The 18659-nt window shown below is 34.1% G+C and overlaps 1 protein-coding gene across 5 annotated transcripts in view; it reads left to right on the forward strand.

Moving 5' to 3' along the window:
• The window catches only part of PPP4R3B (protein phosphatase 4 regulatory subunit 3B), a 50465-nt gene that overhangs the window by 25226 nt on the left and 6580 nt on the right, over positions 1 to 18659 (forward strand). For 2 of the 5 annotated variants that reach the window (XM_006778583.2, XM_015557904.1), the window contains 7 exons: positions 6963 to 7094; positions 8370 to 8472; positions 10828 to 10869; positions 12435 to 12593; positions 14154 to 14323; positions 16212 to 16351; positions 16669 to 16853. In XM_006778583.2, the coding sequence (XP_006778646.1) occupies positions 6963 to 7094; positions 8370 to 8472; positions 10828 to 10869; positions 12435 to 12593; positions 14154 to 14323; positions 16212 to 16351; positions 16669 to 16853 (931 nt within the window). The remainder of the gene's footprint in view (positions 1 to 6962; positions 7095 to 8369; positions 8473 to 10827; positions 10870 to 12434; positions 12594 to 14153; positions 14324 to 16211; positions 16352 to 16668; positions 16854 to 18659) is intronic. The other 3 variants (XM_006778584.2, XM_015557905.1, XM_015557906.1) reach the window with 3 other exon arrangements.

An 18659-nucleotide genomic window follows, 5' to 3' on the forward strand; every position in this document is an offset into this window, starting at 1 on the left:
ATTAGCATATGTGTTTGAGACACTAGGAAATATTAACATTTTTTATTGTAGTCATTTCGGTCCAAGCTGTTTGGGTGGATTTAGCAGTAACTGCTGTCTTTTTTTTGTTATGCCACAGATTTCACATTTTTATGCTAATGGCCTTTGAAACATCCAGTAAAACTTATTTTAGAATCTGACTGAATAAGTAATACAGCTATTACTGAACTGCTTATTTTGGCAAGTATTTTCAGTGTATTTCTCACTTAGGAATAAATTCATGTTAATTTTTTTAGATATGACAATAGCATTGGGATTTTTAATTTTTATTTAAATATAGTTGTTGGGTTTATTTTTTAGGATTCCTTATTTTCATTTTTTAAAGGACTCTTAAAACACTTTTAAATATTTTATGCTGAATTATTTATAGAATTATATATCTGGAATTTGCTTCAAAATAATTTTGGAGGGTGAAATTTGCCATAATAAAAAGTTTTTAAAAATACATAAATTAATCTCCATGGGTTGGTTGACTGTTCAGTATTTTGTATTGCACATATCAAATTTTATTTCCTAAAATTGCATCAGGTTTTTTTAACCTTTTATTTTGAAGTAATTTTAAATTTATACAAAAGTGATAATAGTACAAAGAACTCCCATATACACTTCCCCCAGATTCCCTAGTTATTAACATTTTATCTCCTATTTATCATTTTTTCTTTGCTCATATTTGTATATACACATTTACATATACATAAAATTATTTTTGTTCTGAACCATTGAAGAATAAAGTACAGAAATGATGGCATGATATCCCTTTATCCCTATTTACTTCAGTGTCTATCTACTAAAATCTCTGCATACATAACCACACTATAATTATAAAAATTAGGCAATTAACATTTTTACTTTATTTAACCACAGCCCTAATTTCAGATTTTGTCACTTGTCCCAGTAATACCCTTTTAGCCTAGAGTCTAGGACCCTAGACAAAAATGGAAAGTTTCTGGTCTAGTATCCAACAATTTAGATTTGTCTAATGTTTCCTCCTCATTCACTTTAGGTTATGTCTTTGTCTCAGGAATAGTACAGAACTAACATTTCATTCAGTGTATCATATCAAGAAAATCCCCCAACTTTACAAAGAGTTTTGGTTCTGTTTGTCTAGGCCAGGGGTGGGCAAACTTTTTGACTCAGGGCCACAATGGGTTCTTAAACTGGACCGGAGGGCCGGAACAAAAGCATGGATCTCAGTGTTTGTGTGAACTAATATAAATTCAAAGTAAACATCATTACATAAAAGGGTACGGTCTTTTATTTCAATAGTTTTATTCATTTCAAACTGGGCCGTAGTTTGCCCACGGCTGGTCTAGGCTGTTTTGCCATTCCACATATGTGAGGAGTTGAACCATTAAGTTCTTCTGTCTGATGTGAGGAGCTATTGTTTCTTTTTTCTAACATGTGAGAATGGATTGAAAGAACTATTGGTTCTATATTTGTAGGCTTCATTCAAGTTGCTGCAGAGTAAATTTCATGTGCATGACTTTTTTTAAATTATTATATTTATTTATTTTTTTTTCAATGGAAATGTTCCCACAACATCCATCGGTTATTTTTATTCTACTTCAGAATATTCTTCTTGCCCTTGCCATTCTTTCTTCTCTTATTTACTATATATAGCTAATGTTTTCTTTTCTTTTTTCTTTATTGATTCAGTTATTACATATGTGTCCTTATTGCCCCATTATCCTCTCATTCCCCCACTCAAAGTGTCAGTGGAAAATTTTCATATAACTTTGTCATGATTGCCACTGTGCTGACAGTAACTGTCTAATTCCATAGATTATAAAATATATCGCAGTATTAAGAAGTTAAATTATTTTTTCTTAGAAGCAATGAAATAAAGTATATTCTCTAGCTTTCCCAATCAGAAAATAGAAATGTCAGCTCTTAATCTGGATATTTTTCACAGTATAGCAAAATTCTTAAACCCACTTACATAGACTTTTTTTTTAAGTGTTTGCTTCTAAGAATAGTATGAGTTTCAAGTATAATGAAATGGGAGTATCATTTCTCTAAAACTTTGATTTAGAAATAACTAAAACATTGAAATATCTCCTAGAAACCATAGTTACTCACTGAAATGTTATTTAGGTAAGGAATGCGCAAACTTCTGCAGTATCCTTAAGGTAAATAAGACTTGCTGGGTCATATGGTCTGTCAAAACTACTTAACCCTGCCACTATAGTAAGAACTGTCCATAGGCAGTTTGAAAATGAGTAGGCTTGGCTATGTTCCAGTATATGTACAAAATAGGCAATTAGCCAGGTAGTTTTATAGTTTGCTGACCCTGGATTTTGACCCCTATGTCAGAACATTTCAGCTAAATGATGCTGCCATTTACAGGCTGGTTCTCATTTGAAGGTTATAATTGCAGGAGCTACTATGGTGGTACTGTATATATAAAAAGAAATAAAACAAAAAGATGAGGCAGGGGGTCCCGCGGGGGTGAGGCCGACGGAGTCCTAACGAAGCATGCCCGACTCCGGAGATCAGTTCAAGACGCGGATCTAAGTTTTATTGTTTAAGTGCAGCAACATATATAACATTCCAGACCAATCAGAAGTTTACACCATCCTTAGGGCAACCAATGGTAGGAAAGATAGGGTACTATGTAGGGGCTCTAGGGGGCTTACTCAGGCGGGCGCTGCCACTTCTAGGTGTGCCGAGGAAGCTTGTATAGGCGGAGTGCACTCACGCCATTGCATCTGCCACTGCGCTGAGATAAATCTCCTGAGCTCTTCCCACAAAAAGAGACCATCGGGATAAGCAAGCATTAATGGGAAGGAAGTTTGGGAATTATTTTAAGACAATACATTTAAAAGAGTGTTCTCTAAAATATTTATTGATGCCCCAGAATTGCAATAAATTCATTGCACTTACTCTGTAATGACATGTATGTATGTATGTATTTTCCTTACCTGAGGATATATTTTTTATTTTTGGAGAAAGAGAGAAACATTGATATGAGAGAAAAACATCGATGTGAGAGAGAAACATTGATCGGCTGCCTCCTATTACACATACCCACTGGGGATTGAACCCACAACCTTGATATATACCTTGAACAGAAATTGAACCCACAGTCTTTCGTTGTACAGGACAGGCTCCAACTAACTGAACCCCCCAAACACAGCTGTAAATTTTTAGATCAACTTATCATTTGACATCTGAAGGAATTTTCTGGTAGTTTGTCTTAACATATTTGTTATTTTGCTGCAATTGCTTGAGCATGAGTTTTCTAGTCTGAGTAATGACATTGTTGGATAAGCAGATTAAGGAAAATTGGATTTGTACTTGTGTTTTACTGTCAGTAAAGAACTCTAGCAGACAATTAGCAATGCTAGCTTGAATTTTGACAGAGTAGTCCCAACTTTGGTGATCTTCTGTTCCAGTTCCCTTGTTATGCCATTAGAGAAATAGGCCTGAAGGAGTTAATAGGGCCACTTAGATAGCTGGTTATGGCAGTACTGCATTTAGAGGCTGGGTCTTTTGATTTAGCTATTTATTCAGTTCACCAAGCTTACTCTATTGTGTTAATTAAGAAATGAAGCATGCCTTACAGAATCCAGGTGAGAGGTTATAGCTCCTTGGTGGAGCACAGAAGTGAGAAAAGATGCATTGAAGGGGTAATAACAGTTTCACTTTACCCACGTCCTTCCTTCCCCAAGCCAATACAGAACTATGCTGAGAAAGATCCCCTGGACCAATGAATTCTCCCTTGAGGGAAAGAAAAAAAAGCAAAGTGAGGGTCTGACATCCCCAGCCTTTCAGGGTGCTACCGAGAGAATCACTTTTTTCATGCTTCTGCCAGAACACTGAGGAATCATCTTGCAATAGCTAAGAACAAATACCACTGCACAAGCCTCAATGGCTGGTCTGAGTACCCCAGTAAGAGACCCCACCTGCTGGCCCAGCCAGAACCTCTGGCCAGGCTGACTGGTGAAGGGCTTTCTTTGCCAAAACTGGTCTGTAAAGACTGGGCAAGATAACTGCTTCTTAGGATGTGCAGACACCAACACAAATCTATAGAGTTCATGAAGAATCAGGGAAATTTGACACCACCAAAGAAACAAAATAAAGCTCCAGTAGCTGACCCTAAAAAAATGGAGAACTATAGCATAGGGAATATAGTCGATAATATTATAATAACTATGTATGGTGCCAGATGTGTACTAGAATTATTGGGGGCATCACTTGGTAAATTATATGATTGTCTAATCACTATGCTGTGCACCTGAAACTCATATAAAATAATATTAAATGTTAACTATAATTGAAAAATAACATTTAAAGTATTAAAGATAAATACATAAGTACATTTGAGGGGAAATGGAGAACTTTGAACTGCCTAACAAAGAATTCAAAATAATTATCTTGAAGAAGCTCAGTGAGCTACAAGAAGACAATTAGATAACTAAATGAAATCAAGAAAACAACACATAAACAAAATGAATTCAACAAAGAGAAACCATAGAAAAGAACCAAAGGAAATCCTAGAGCTGAAAAATACAATGACTGAACTGAAAAAGATCAATAAATAGCATCTACAGCAGAATTGATCAAGCAATAGAAAGAAATCAGAGAACATGAGAATGAAAAAAAATGAAGAAAGCATACATGAATTAATGGACACCACAAAGTAAAACAATACAGGATGGGCAAAAGTAGGTTTACAGTTGTAATACGAATCCTATCTAATAAAAGACAAAAAAGATAATTGACCATACCTTCGCTACGCTTCCCATTGGCTAATCAGCGCCATGTGCAGTATTTGCATACTGCAGGCAGGGATGGCCAGCACCAGATGCCATCCAGGCCCTGTGTGCAGCCCTGGGCGGCTGGGCTTAGGTGGTGTGATCGAGTCACCAAAGCCCCGCCCCAGCTGGAACCCCCATGTGCCAACTAAGCCCCACCCCCAGCCGGAACCCCCGTGTGCTGCCTAAGCCCCGCTGCCAGCTGGGCCTGCTCCTGGGATCACCATGGCGATCCCAGAGCAGGCAAGTGCAGAGGGCTACCTGCCCCCAGGTGGGCCTGCTCCTGGGATCACCATGGCGATTCCAGAGCAGGAAAGTTCCCCACAGGCAGCATCCAGCAGAGCCTGCCCCCAGTCTCTGCAGTGATCCGGTGATCATGAGCAGGAAAGCGCAGCCTGCAGGCAGCATCCCACCCTGGGCACACCTCTCACCATGGCGATTCCAGAGCAGGAAAGTTCCCCACAGGCAGCATCCAGCAGAGCCTGCCCCCAGTCTCTGCAGTGATCCGGTGATCATGAGCAGGAAAGCGCAGCCTGCAGGCAGCATCCCACCCTGGCCACACCTCAAGGGAGAGGGAAACACGCAGTGGAGGCCAGAAGCCTGAGAGATTAACACAGGGGGGTACCTGCTCCAAGCCTCCACAGTGGGCTGGGGGCAGGCCCCCAGCAGACACACACACACACACACAACGCCTGCTCCGAGCCTCTGCTGCCAGACTGTGGCCATCAGTAGGACATCCACTGAGGGCTCCTGGACTTTGAGAGGGGCAGGCTGGGCTGAGGGAAACCCCGCCCCACCGCCCCCAGTGCACAAATTTCATGCACCGGGCCTCTAGTAAATTATAATACAATTAAAAATTTTTATTTCCTCTTTGAAAAAATTTCATCCTCTATTGCCATGATAGAATGTACTTATTAGTGTTCAAATTTGGAAACATGGTAGAGGGTAGGGTTCTAATATTTTTTTAAGTATATTTTTACTGATTTCAGAAGGAGGGAGGGAAAAGAAGAGAGAGAGATTGAAACATCAGTGATGAGAGAGAATCATTGATTGACTGCCTCCTGTATACCCCCTATTAGGGATCAAGCTCGCAACCCCTGCATGTGCCATGACCAGGAATTGAACCAGTGACTCCGGGTTCATGGGTGGATGCTAGACCACTGGGCCACACCGGTCAGGCTAGGGTTCTAATTTTAAGCAGTTAAGTTGCTATGACATGGTTTTGTTGGTTCTTTATTGCTTTACATTAATAAATAAACAATTCACAGGGATATGTTATTTTTGGATAAAAGTATATTCAGCTTGGACAGGGCTAGCAAAACAAAATAATAACATAGACTGCTTTATTCTGAAGCTTTCTATTTATTACTTTCCAGAATTCTCCCAATTTAAGACATTTATCTTCATTCCATGCAGTTCCCTTATTTCATCTCCTTTAGTTACTACCTTTCTTCCCTCAATAATAAACATATTTTCAAATCCACGGAGTTGATACCAAAACTTTTTGACATGAACAATCAGTTTGTATCCTAATTTAATGCTTAAGATTTCTACTTTAAAAACGCAAGCAGAAGCTGCTTTGTAGCTCTGTATATTAAGACCCAAGAGCTTGTTGCTAATATAATAATAAATCTATTTGGTATTAGGTCATTATATAACATGTGCATCCATTCACATGTGGAGAATTGTGTACTGGGTTATTTTCTCTTGCTCTCTCTCTCTCTTTTTTTTTTTTTTTTTTTTGCTAGAAAGGATTTTCTAGTTAGAAGCTGAGATAAGCTGTGTTTGGGAGTGGAGAGGGTATCACTGTGTAATCTTGCTTGTTTAGTCAACTTCTAAATTCATACCTGACACTGAAACTTAGAATAAGAATGTTAGAGCCTCCAGTGAACTAGAATCACTGATAAATGACTTTATTTTCCACTTCTTTATATTAATGGTATCGTAAGGTGTAGCATGCTCTGCTTTTTTTTTTTTAATATAAGTGGGTTTTTTCTCTCTAGTGTGCTTAAATAGAACTTTAGAAAACATTATTAGGAAGAAAAGAGCTTAAATAAGTTCATATATTCTTTGTGGGGTATTTCCTATGTGATTCTAATTTTGTTCTTTCAGCTGGTATATTTGTCATATTTCCAAACCAGGTCTAATGGAAACATTTTCTTTCAGGATATCCTTCTCATTAATGTAGTAATTGAACAAATGATCTGTGATACTGATCCTGAGCTAGGAGGTGCTGTTCAGTTAATGGGACTTCTTCGTACTCTGATTGATCCAGAGAACATGCTGGCTACAACTAATGTAAGAAATTATTGTGAGATTCTTTTTTTTTTTTTAAGTTTTGATCTAATCAGCTGTGGGTGTTTTTTTTAATGTAATTGTAAATATAGAAATTTTGAAAATGTGTACAATATTGAAAAACAATAAATAGTTACATATTTGTATACTTGGTATTCAAGTAGCATTGGTATTCCTATAACAGTTCACTTGGCAGAAAACAATCATGTAATGTATAAAATCTTAGTGAAACGTTAGCACTTCTGTTTGACCCTTGGCCTTTAAGAAGTATGTTAACTTCTTAAAAATTAATATACAACAATGTGAATATACTTAACAGTAGGGAACTATAAATGTAAAGGTGGTTAAATGGTAAGTTTTGTTGGTTTTTTATTATAATAAGAAAGGAAAACTTATGTGACATCATGTAGTGCATGTACACAAACCTAAATAGTATAGCCTACTACACCTAGGCTATTTGGAATATCACCATCGTATATGTTTTTTGTCATTGACCAAACTGTCATTATGTAGTGCATAAATAAAACATTAAAAATATATCCTCTTTATTATCTAAATAAATTTATACTTATAAAAGTACTTACAATTGATATAAGCTATAACATGAATTGTTTATTAAATCATTCCTTCATAATTTTTTTTAAAAAGAAAAACTGTGTATTGAATGATCTCAACTGCATAGTAAAAAAAAAGTCAATGAAAATAGAAAGACTTAAGAAACTATCCCAAAATATTAATAGTAATTGTCTCAAACTAATGGGATATTTTTTCTTTATAAAATGTCCTCATATTTAGAAAACATGTATTACTTTTAAATTATATACAAATATATTGGGCCAGTTGTATAAAAAGGTAGTAGCCCAGAAAATAAAAAAGCATTATTTTCCAAATTTCCAAAAACATTTTAAAAGTAGATCTAAATTCTATTCTGGAAAATAAAAATAAAAATAAATAAATTCTATTCTGTTCTGTTTCTAGTGGCTTGATAAATTGATTTGGTGGATTTCCAAATTTGAATATATTGTGAAATATGGGTATCAAATTTTAAATAGTTAAGTTCCTCTTATATTGCTTGATTGATTCTTCATTGCATTTCAGATCATAGCATATTTGAAAAAAATTGTTCTAATTACCTAAAAACAAATGTTTTTAATACTATCTGATCTTTTTCTTGCTTTCATTTTTATTTGTAATATGAATTTTTTCACACTGCTAATTCTTGAAGACATGTTATCAATTATAAAGGTAATAAAGTATTTTTTAAATTCTTTGTTTCAGAAAACTGAAAAAAGTGAATTTCTAAATTTCTTCTACAACCATTGTATGCATGTCCTCACAGCACCACTTTTAACCAATACTTCAGAAGACAGATATGAAAAGGGTAGGGTTTCTTACTTATCTGCTTATGATTTCTGTTTTTAAAGAGTAAAATAAGTATTATAAGTGACAAGCTATTTACTTAGTTCTTTATTTGCTGTAGTTTATATATTCACAAATCATCAGCTACAGTTTCTGGCTTCAGTTTATTGAAGTGGAATGATAACCTAAAAAAATCTTTTTAATTAAATCTTTATTGTTGAAAGTATTACACATGTCCCTCTTTTTCCCCCACCCAGTCTAAAGTTTTTTTTTAAGCAGTCTGAGTGCAAAGTGCAAATCCTACTATGGGTTTATGTACTTCCCATTAAGTATTCATAGTTGTGTACATCTCATTTGGCAACAGTTTTTATTGATTTCTACTGTATTTCTGTATTCTGTAAATCTGTATTTCATCAGTTTGCAATATTTAAATAATGTAATCATACTACCAAATATAAGTATCATAAACAAATCATTGACTCACAGGATATCACTCAACTTATGAAATGAGATATGTGAAGGACATATTCTCTTAGACAATTGGTTAATTTGAGTCAGTTAAGAGAATGTGTACTAAACTAATAAAGTTGTAGAAGAGGCATACCCACATAATATCATCAATTCTATTTCTGAGTATATATTCTAGGGAACATTTATGCATATGCATCACAGTTACAAGAGTGTTGTTGCTTTGTTCATGGTAGGAAAATTAAAATGTGGTGTATGTATATATTGGCAGTTAAAATAATTGAATATATATTGATCTGTCATCTGACTAGTTCTCAAAAATGTAAAGTTGAATGGGTAAAAAATTTATTGCAGAATGGTTCCATTTACATAAATTAAAATAAATACGCTTTAAACATTCAGTTTAAAATAAAACACTTCCAGGATATAGAAATATTTAGATAATAGCTTGACAGACATCCATATACCTCCTATTGGCTCTCCCATTCTCATTCCACCCCACCTACCAATATCCTTCAAGGAATGCTGAATTTGGAGTTTATCACCCCTATGCTCGTTTATGTTATTATGACATATATAATGCATTACTTTTCATGTTTTCAAACTTGATATGCATTGATATCAATTGTGTAAATTCTGCAATTTTTTTTTTTTTTACCTACTGCTTTTTGTTTTTTAATCCTCACTGGAATATATTTTTGGAAGGAGGGAGGAGAGAGAAACATCAATTGATTGCCTCTGTATGCAATCAATTCATATATATATATATATATATATAAATGTCCAGACAGTTTTTCCTTCCCACTCCTGGGCCATTTGGGAATAGGCTGCGGATGTCACCATGCTGCTCCTTCTAGCATGCATGTCCCAGGAACAAGGACCTTCTCTTACAGAACCACAGGAAATGGATCAAATTTAGGAAATACTTATAATTTATCAGGGATAGTGATGATGGTAGCTAACATTTTTGTTGTTAATCCTCACCTGAGGATATTTTCCCCATTTATTTATTAGAAGGGAGGGAGGGATTTCAGAGAGGAAAGGAGGGGGAGAGAGAGAGAGAAATATTGATGATGAGAAAGAATCATTGATCAGCTGCCCCCTGCATGCCCCACAGGAATCAAGCCCACAACCTGGGCATGTGCCCTGACAGGTAATCGAACCATGACCTCCTGGTTCATAGGTCAACACTCTACCACTGAATCTTGCTGGCTGGGCCCAGTCAATCTCTTTAATCATTGATGTTTCTATATCTCTCTCCCTTTCCCTTCTCTCTGAAATCAGTAAAAACATTTTTTTTAAAAAAATCAAAGCATAAATCATCTATTATTAACATTTGTGTTATTATAGAACTTAAGAAATATCTATATGGATAGACATATTCAGATTGTTGGAGGATGGCTGAGAGAAGATAAAAGTTGACATATCAGTCTTATCTCTGGTTGTAATCTCATTTTTAAAAAAATATATATTTTATTGATTTTTTACAGAGAGGAAGGGAGAGAGATAGAAAGTTAGAAACATCGATGAGAGAGAAACATCGACCAGCTGCCTCCTGCACACCCCCCACTGGGGATGTGCCCGCAACCAAGGTACATGCCCTTGACTGGAATCGAACCTGGGACCCTTCAGTCCGCAGGCCAACGCTCTATCCACTGAGCCAAACCGGTTTTGGCAGTAATCTCATTTTTTATCAGAACATTTATAATTTTCTTTTAATAACTTCTTGTCTATTACCAGTTCTATAAAAGACTGCAGATAAAGGTATAATATTGAACTGAATATAATAACCACTAATTCTTAGTGGTTATTATGTAGATAAAAGGAGATTATGTGCTTTCTATATTGTAGTGCCAGGGAAGTATGAGATATTATTACTGAAGTAACTGATTTTAAATTTTTTTATTAGATAATATAGTTGGATCTAACAAAAACAGCATGATTTGTCCTGGTAAGTATATGTTTTTATTTTATTAACTAATGCAAATAGTAAACTTTTCCTCCTCAGAGTATAATATACTTGTACAAAGCTAATAATAAAAGCATATTTTCACCAAAAATACTCTTTTTTTTCTTTATTACAAAGAAAATATTCCTCTTTCTCCCACATAAAAAAAAAAGGAAAACCATTTGGAATTTGGTTTGTTTCTGTAGATTTAGAACTTGTTTTTTGATATTTTTTGAGAAGACATCTGGACATTGGTGATTTAGTTTATGCTTATTTTTGAAATCTAGTAAGCTAAGACCAATTAGTTAGGAATTAGTGTTTATAACAGCCTTGTGTTTAAAATTTATTTATAAATCTGAGTGGAAACACTTGCTTTTACTTGGAACATGCATACCAGGTATGGGCTTGGTAGTACAGAAAATATGCCTGTGTGCCCAGCATCCTGTTTTACCAGGTTTATCAAAGCCGTAGAAAAGCCAGTTTCAAATGAGACAGTTCAAATATTGGATGAGTAATTTTAATTAACACGGTAGATCATTGCCACAAAATCTTTTATAAGTAAAATTTGGGAATTGAGAAATTAATATAGTTTAATTGTAAGGTACTAGTTCAAATGTTGGTTGTTATACAAATTGGTCCAGAGCAAGTAAGACTCTTTACATGATTTAAAGTAGAAAAGATCTTTGAAATACCAGAATTGTATTTTGTATATTTAATGGTCATTCTGTTGTTTAAAAGAATGTTAATTTATTCCTGAAAAATGAAATAGTTGTACCAGGTGATGTCAGTTATTTTTTTTCTAAGACTGTGATTCCATAAATTGCTCACAATTTAATATTCTCTTATCTAAAATTTTCATAGTAGGTGTAGATAATTACCTATATAAGCCCTTCAATTATATTCAATTTTGAGCTCTGGAAGCAGTTTGAAATCATTCCATGAATGTATAAACCAAAGAACTTGAAAATAAAGCTAGTATATTTCAGTAGACCTCTCATGGGTATTATGGTTTGATGTTAAAAAGATCAGTGTTTAAAAAAAAAAAAAAACTTGATGGAACATTTTTCACTTGATATTCAAATAGCCAAAAATGTTATTTTCTTAAAAATATTTTTAAAGAAAGCATATTAATTTTTCTTGGGAAATTTGCATTGTACCATTTTAGGCAAAAAGTTTGAGGTACATTCTCCTGTATGTGGACCCTTTTATAGATTTATTAATATTAACCACTACAATAGTATGTATTAAACAAACATTACCAAGAAAATCTCAGTGTATTGAGGGTTTTATTATCATGTTTGTAAACTTTTATTGAGGGTTTTTTCCCTCTTAACATTATTAAATATACAGGAGCCTTAGAAAAGTATCTAGTAACTAGGTAAAATTTACAGTGCTTCTGGAGAGTCTGCCTAATGAAAAAGTAAAAATCTATAGCTTCTTTAATTGATATAAAAATGAAAAGGAAATATAATTTTACTTTTGTTCTAAAATATAGGATATGAGCTTTATTCTTTTTTTACTGAGATGTATTGCAGTATTTGACTTTCATGTGATGACTTTCTTTGTAGATAATTATCAAACAGCACAGCTGCTTGCTCTAATTTTAGAGCTACTCACGTTTTGTGTGGAACATCACACATATCACATAAAAAACTATATTATGAACAAGGACTTGCTAAGAAGAGTCTTGGTCTTGATGAATTCAAAGCATACTTTCCTGGCATTGTGTAAGTAACAATTTAAGTGAGCAGTCTAGTAAAATGTTTTAAGGAATAACATTTTTAATAGAGATAAAAGCCAAAGTTACCCATGTGAATTCATTTCTTAGCAGGATATTTGCTATTAAAAAGATGATTATGAGAAATACTGATCTTTTATTTAATGGATAAGAGGAATAGGTTGGTCATAGTGCTTCCCCACCCACATATATTTGTTCACATTTAGATTCAGTCAGCTTAATTGGGATCCCAGTGCAAAGATAGTATTTTACTAATAGAACCAGTCTTACTATCTTTTACATCTGCTTCACAATACTGTTATTTAGTAGTGACTCTATTTTTGAGATATGGGCCTTGACATGTTTTTGTTGTATGACTCAGGTTATTTATTGAACTTGTAAAATATTTGCTGCAATGTTGATTTTTGGAAAATTTTTCTTTCCTCTTCATAATTTCACTTGCAAATAGAAATAAATAAGCTTTCTTTCCTTTCAAGTAAAAAGAGTTGTATGGGTTTTTTCTGAGCATAAAAATTATAATTTAAATGTAAGCATTAACTTAATGTATAGAGAAAAGGTTAATCTCCCTAATACTTCTTTTATTTTTAAGGCCTTAAAGTCGCCTCTACCTGTACTGTTAACTACCTGTACTGTTTCTTTTCCATTCCTTTTTCCATACTTGTCAAGATTTACATAAACATATTCACACGGGGTTTTTTTGTTGTTTTTTTTTTTACAAAAACAGGCTTATACTAACATACTTACAAGTCCCTTAATATTACTGTAGGTCAGTGGATATGGTGTGAACCAATTTTTGTTTCCTAAACACAGTTGAGTAATATTTCTTAGAGTGGCTCTTCCACATTTATTTTACCATTCTCTAATACATGGATTGCAAAATTGTTTGAGTATTTTGCCACTCCAAACAACACTGTAGTAAATAGTCTAATATGTAAATCTTTTATATACTAGTTGATTTTTTCCAATAATGGGGTTTCCAGGACAAAATGTTTATGTATTTTGGTATGTTCTTTTAAATTTTAATTAGACATACAGCTTCCAGATTTCTTTCCCAAAGATTAAAGCACTTGACATTCTTCTATCACTTGATGTTTGTTACTGTTTTTTTTTAAATGTTATCAAACTAATGATGGAAAATGTGGTATTCCCTTTGTGTATTAATTTACATAAACATATTTTTCTTGACAACATTTTTTTATTTTTTAGTGCTTTTGTATTTTATCTGTTATACCCACACTGTTCTGAGTATTACCAACATTTGTGTTTTGAGGTTTTAGTGTATTTTTTAATCTCTGCTATGGAGCTACCTGCCTAGGTAGTTTATTTATCTTCCAAAAGCCAATTATTGGGGATTTTTTTATTAGCTCTGGCTACTAATTTGTACAGGTTTTGAGTGGTCTTTCCCTGTTTTTTTCAAAGCCCAATAATTTTTAGTGCACAATTTTGCTTTTCATTCTAAAAGACTATATACATTATTTTCTGTAAAAATACTTATATGATGATTAATATTAGTAAGACCATTGACTTATTCCATCTTATTTTTAATCAGGTGCTCTTCGTTTTATGCGGCGGATAATTGGCCTTAAAGATGAATTTTATAATCGTTACATCACAAAGGGAAATCTTTTTGAGCCAGTTATAAATGCTCTTCTGGATAATGGAACTCGGTACAATTTGTTAAATTCAGCTGTTATTGAGTTATTTGAATTTATAAGAGTGGTAAGTTTATATTAAATGATTCTTAGTAAAGTAGAATAATTATGTATTTAGTGATGTTACTATTTTAAATTGAGAAATTTAGCAAGTCTTTGGACCCATATTTATTCTATAATCTTCTTAGTTCCATTTATTTGCCAAGTGTATCAGGATGAAATTTGGCATATGTGGACATTTCAGTCAAGCATGCCATTCATGTGATCTCTTTGATCAATTGTAGGGGTAGTGATAAAAATGAATAGGAAGATTGAAAATAATTTATTTGTTAGATACTCATATGAGATGCGTAAAAATAGGATATTATGAAATTTTAGGTTGAGGAAATCAGAGCGTTAGATGGATTACTCCAGCTGCCTTATTTTACCGATGAGGGACTTGAGATGCCCAAAGTAATTAAGTGATCTATTCAAGAGCATCCATTTGGTTAGGAGCACAGTCAGGGTTTGAAGTTATGTTACAACTCAATTTCAGACAACAAAAGATTTGTGATACCACCAGGGAAAGTGGCCACATGGTTAGAAAGAACTTGAAAAAAGAAAGTCAAAGTTAGAAATTCATTTTCTAGTTTTGTTTCTGACGAATCAGATTTCTAGTGATGACATGCTATTTTCACATGAAGATTATTTGAGCAACTGGATTGTTTTTCTAATATTGGTCACTTGCCAAAAGTATGATACTCAAAAGGATGAAGAGGATAGAATTGCTATCTTTAGCCTTTAGAAAACAGGAAATGTTTGTTGTTACTGTTTTTCTAAAAATATTATTAACTAGCTCAAGCTCACCAATTATCTGAACTCAGCTTCACAGTACACTGTTCTAATGAATCAGAGATTTATTTTTACATTTTTTTCCTTTAAAATGTTTAATGAGATACTAATAAATCATAGGGTTGACAAACCCATTTCTATCCCTGTGGTTGATTTTTGTCTTTCTGAAAATATAAATGGTTGATAAATGTACATTGAATCCTAAAATTTATCTTTTTGTTGAGTGTACAACACACACCATTTTACATAGATTTCTAATTTTTCTTCTTGGCTTTTTTTTTTTTTTTTTTGAGATGTCCAGGAAAACTCATTTAAAGACTTAAAATCCTTTATGCAGTCAGATTATGGTGGATCATTTACAGAAGTGGCCTGTGTATTTCTTACTATAGTATTAAAGTCCTGAATCACAACTTCAATTATTTTTAATAATGAGCCTGCTTTGTACCCATTCATTGCAATGATCATTTAAAAATGGTTCATTTGGAATTTAGAAGTTGTTACTACCACTTTATTTCACAAATATTATACCATTGGAAGGAAGACGGGGAATAAATTATTATACGAGTTAATACTTTATCGGATCTGTATAGGTAATGTAGTCTGAGGAATCTATGTGTATATCTTAGGCAAGGCTTATCCCATTTTGATAGGATGTCATGTTAAATGAGAAGTCCTTAAGTAATACCTAACGTTTATTGAAAATATAATTTCAAAATCTACTTTCTAATTAGTTTTGTGCTCTTGACCAGGCCATTCAACTTCTCTTAGTGCCTCAACTTCCTTTTCTATAAAATCGGTCCAGTAAAGCTTATTACATGAAAGTGCTTTTTAAATTGTAAAGTGCTACATAAGTGTGAAAAATGAACAGAAGGCATAAATTAAATACATTTACTTTTGAAATGTTCTTTATAATCCCCCAAAAAGGGCTCCAGTGAATTGCTTCTTTTTTCCAAGTTTTCTGTGGAGTCCTGGCTCATGTATAAAGAAACTAGAACATTTATTTTTGGAAGGTGATTTTGAAACACCTTTTTTGATCAGTTTTGGAATTATTTTTAAAATTTTTTAAGTCTTTCTCCTAACAAGCATTGTATTATATTTGAAATCTAAATTTTGTGCTTATACAGGAAGATATCAAGTCTCTTACTGCACATATAGTTGAAAACTTTTATAAAGCACTTGAATCGATTGAATATGTTCAGACATTCAAAGGATTGAAGACTAAATATGAGCAAGAAAAAGACAGACAAAATCAGAAACTGAACAGGTATTGTTTAAGTATATTGCATTTATAGCATATAAATTTATGTCCAAAATCACATATAGTTGGATTTGAAATTTACCCAGGAATTTTCTTACCATCGTTGGATAGGACAGGATTATATGTAGGAGAGTAGGATATTCTCCCTATCCCAAATTTTTTATATGAAAAATTACTGCTCCATATTGTAACTCAAGATAAATTTTAATAAATATTATCCAACTAAAATTATTTCAGATCCTCTAGGTCATACATAATTATTATCCATTTTAATCATATGAATTTTAAGTCATTACTCAATATGTATGGTATGTTTCTTACAGTGTACCGTCTATATTGCGTAGTAACAGATTTCGCAGAGATGCAAAAGCCTTGGAAGAGGATGAAGAAATGTGGTTTAATGAAGATGAAGAGGAGGAAGGAAAAACAGTTGTGGCACCAGTGGAAAAATCTAAGCCAGAAGATGATTTTCCAGATAGTTATGAAAAATTTATGGAGACTAAGAAAGGTATTAAAATTTTGAATTTTTAAATAGTGCACCCTCTTATAACTAATACAAAAATTATTCATTTGCTTGTAAAGGTCTGTCCATGTTTATACAGCATAAAAGACAAAGTTTATGCTGAATCATAACTTTCAAACTATGTACTTTTTCTAAATTTGTTTGGGATTTCTTTTCATGGTTTTTTTGAAGCTTGCCATTTTACGATAGTCTTCATTTGCTATTTAGAAATTGCATTGCCTACTTACGCTTTTCCTTCTGTGAATAGTCTTGGCTTCTTTTCTATTCTGAATCTCCAATAATAACAAACACCATACAGATCCATAGAAACTTTCCAGAGCTCTCCACCTTTTGCTGCCAGGGAAACTAAGCTTGAAGTCACTTTGCTCTTTGAAATTTTAAAATCATTATAAACGTTACTTTTTATTTATTTTTTTATTGGGGTGACATTGGTTAATAAAATTATATAGGTTTCAGGTGTACAATTCTATAATACATCACCTGTATGTTGAATTATGTGTTCACCACTCCAAGTCAAGTCTCCTTTCATCACCATTTATCACCTCTATACCCTCTTCTACCTCCCCCCACACAAAAGTTTAATAAAGATACAATATCAAGAGAAATAAAATTTCCCATCTTTCCAGATAATTAATCGCTATAATACTATGTCCTGAGAAATTACCATTATTGGAGTACTGTCCTGCATATATCATCTAAATGTTTAATAAAAATTTATATCTTGAAAAGGAAAAAAGCATTTCTAGACTTTATATAAATTTGTGATTTTGAATGTGAGATTTCTAAAGGTATTTCTTATTTGTTAGGTTTCATTGAGTTATTACATTTTTCCCTGAAATTTGTTCTCAGCCTCATTCATTTTCCAATCATAAATACCATAAGTTCCATTTATTTTAGGCTTCAGGTCCCAATAGCCTATTAAAATGTCCTAAGGAATAGGCACCTTTTAGTAGCCAGATTCTTCTGCTTTTACTCATTATAGGCACTGTGCTGAAAGAGGTAGTGAGGCAAAACTTGAAGTACTATGTCCAGTTAATCTTATGTAATAAAAGGCTAATATGCAAATTGTCCCCTCAACCGGGAGTTCAACCAGTGGGTGGGGCCAGTCAGCCAGCCACCCGTGGCCCCTCCCCCGGCCAGCCCTACCCCCGATTGCCCACACACACACCCTTATCGGGGGCGGGGCTGGCCAGCCAACTGCCTATGGCCCCTACCCCCAGCCGGCCTGGCCCGATTGGTCCAATTGGGGCAGGCCGGCCAGACCCCACCCGTGCATGAATTCATACACCAGGACTCCAGTCATATATTTAAAAAATAGTAGCAACTAGGTGCTAAAGGATGGTAGACACCTATCTCATAAAAGAATCCCACACAGGAACCTGGTATAGTCAGGAAATAAAAGGCTAATAGACATGATCATATCATTTTCTTTAGGCATTTGAAATACTAACTTGTGGGAAAGATTATTAAGTATTTACAATAGAAGTATAGAGTCAGAGAGTGGAAGCTGCAGGGAGACAAAGAGTCAGGCAATTAATGAGTCCTTAGAAGTATCTTGGATCCAGCTGTGTAGAATTCTATCATAGGATGGCTGATTTGTTATACCGTATTTGCCGGCGTATAAGACGATTTTTTGGCCCTGAAAAATATGCCTCCAAGTGGGGGGTCGTCTTATACGCCAGGTACACTTCAGATAGACTGCCCATAGTGCTTGCCCCGTGCCATAGTGGCCTCCCGATGCCCGCCCACTTCATTCCACATACCGTTCAGGCATCAGCAGCGCTGCTGGGT

This window comes from Myotis davidii, unplaced genomic scaffold (assembly GCF_000327345.1).
Source record: "Myotis davidii unplaced genomic scaffold, ASM32734v1 scaffold6, whole genome shotgun sequence".
In the NCBI taxonomy this organism is placed as follows: domain Eukaryota; kingdom Metazoa; phylum Chordata; class Mammalia; order Chiroptera; family Vespertilionidae; genus Myotis; species Myotis davidii.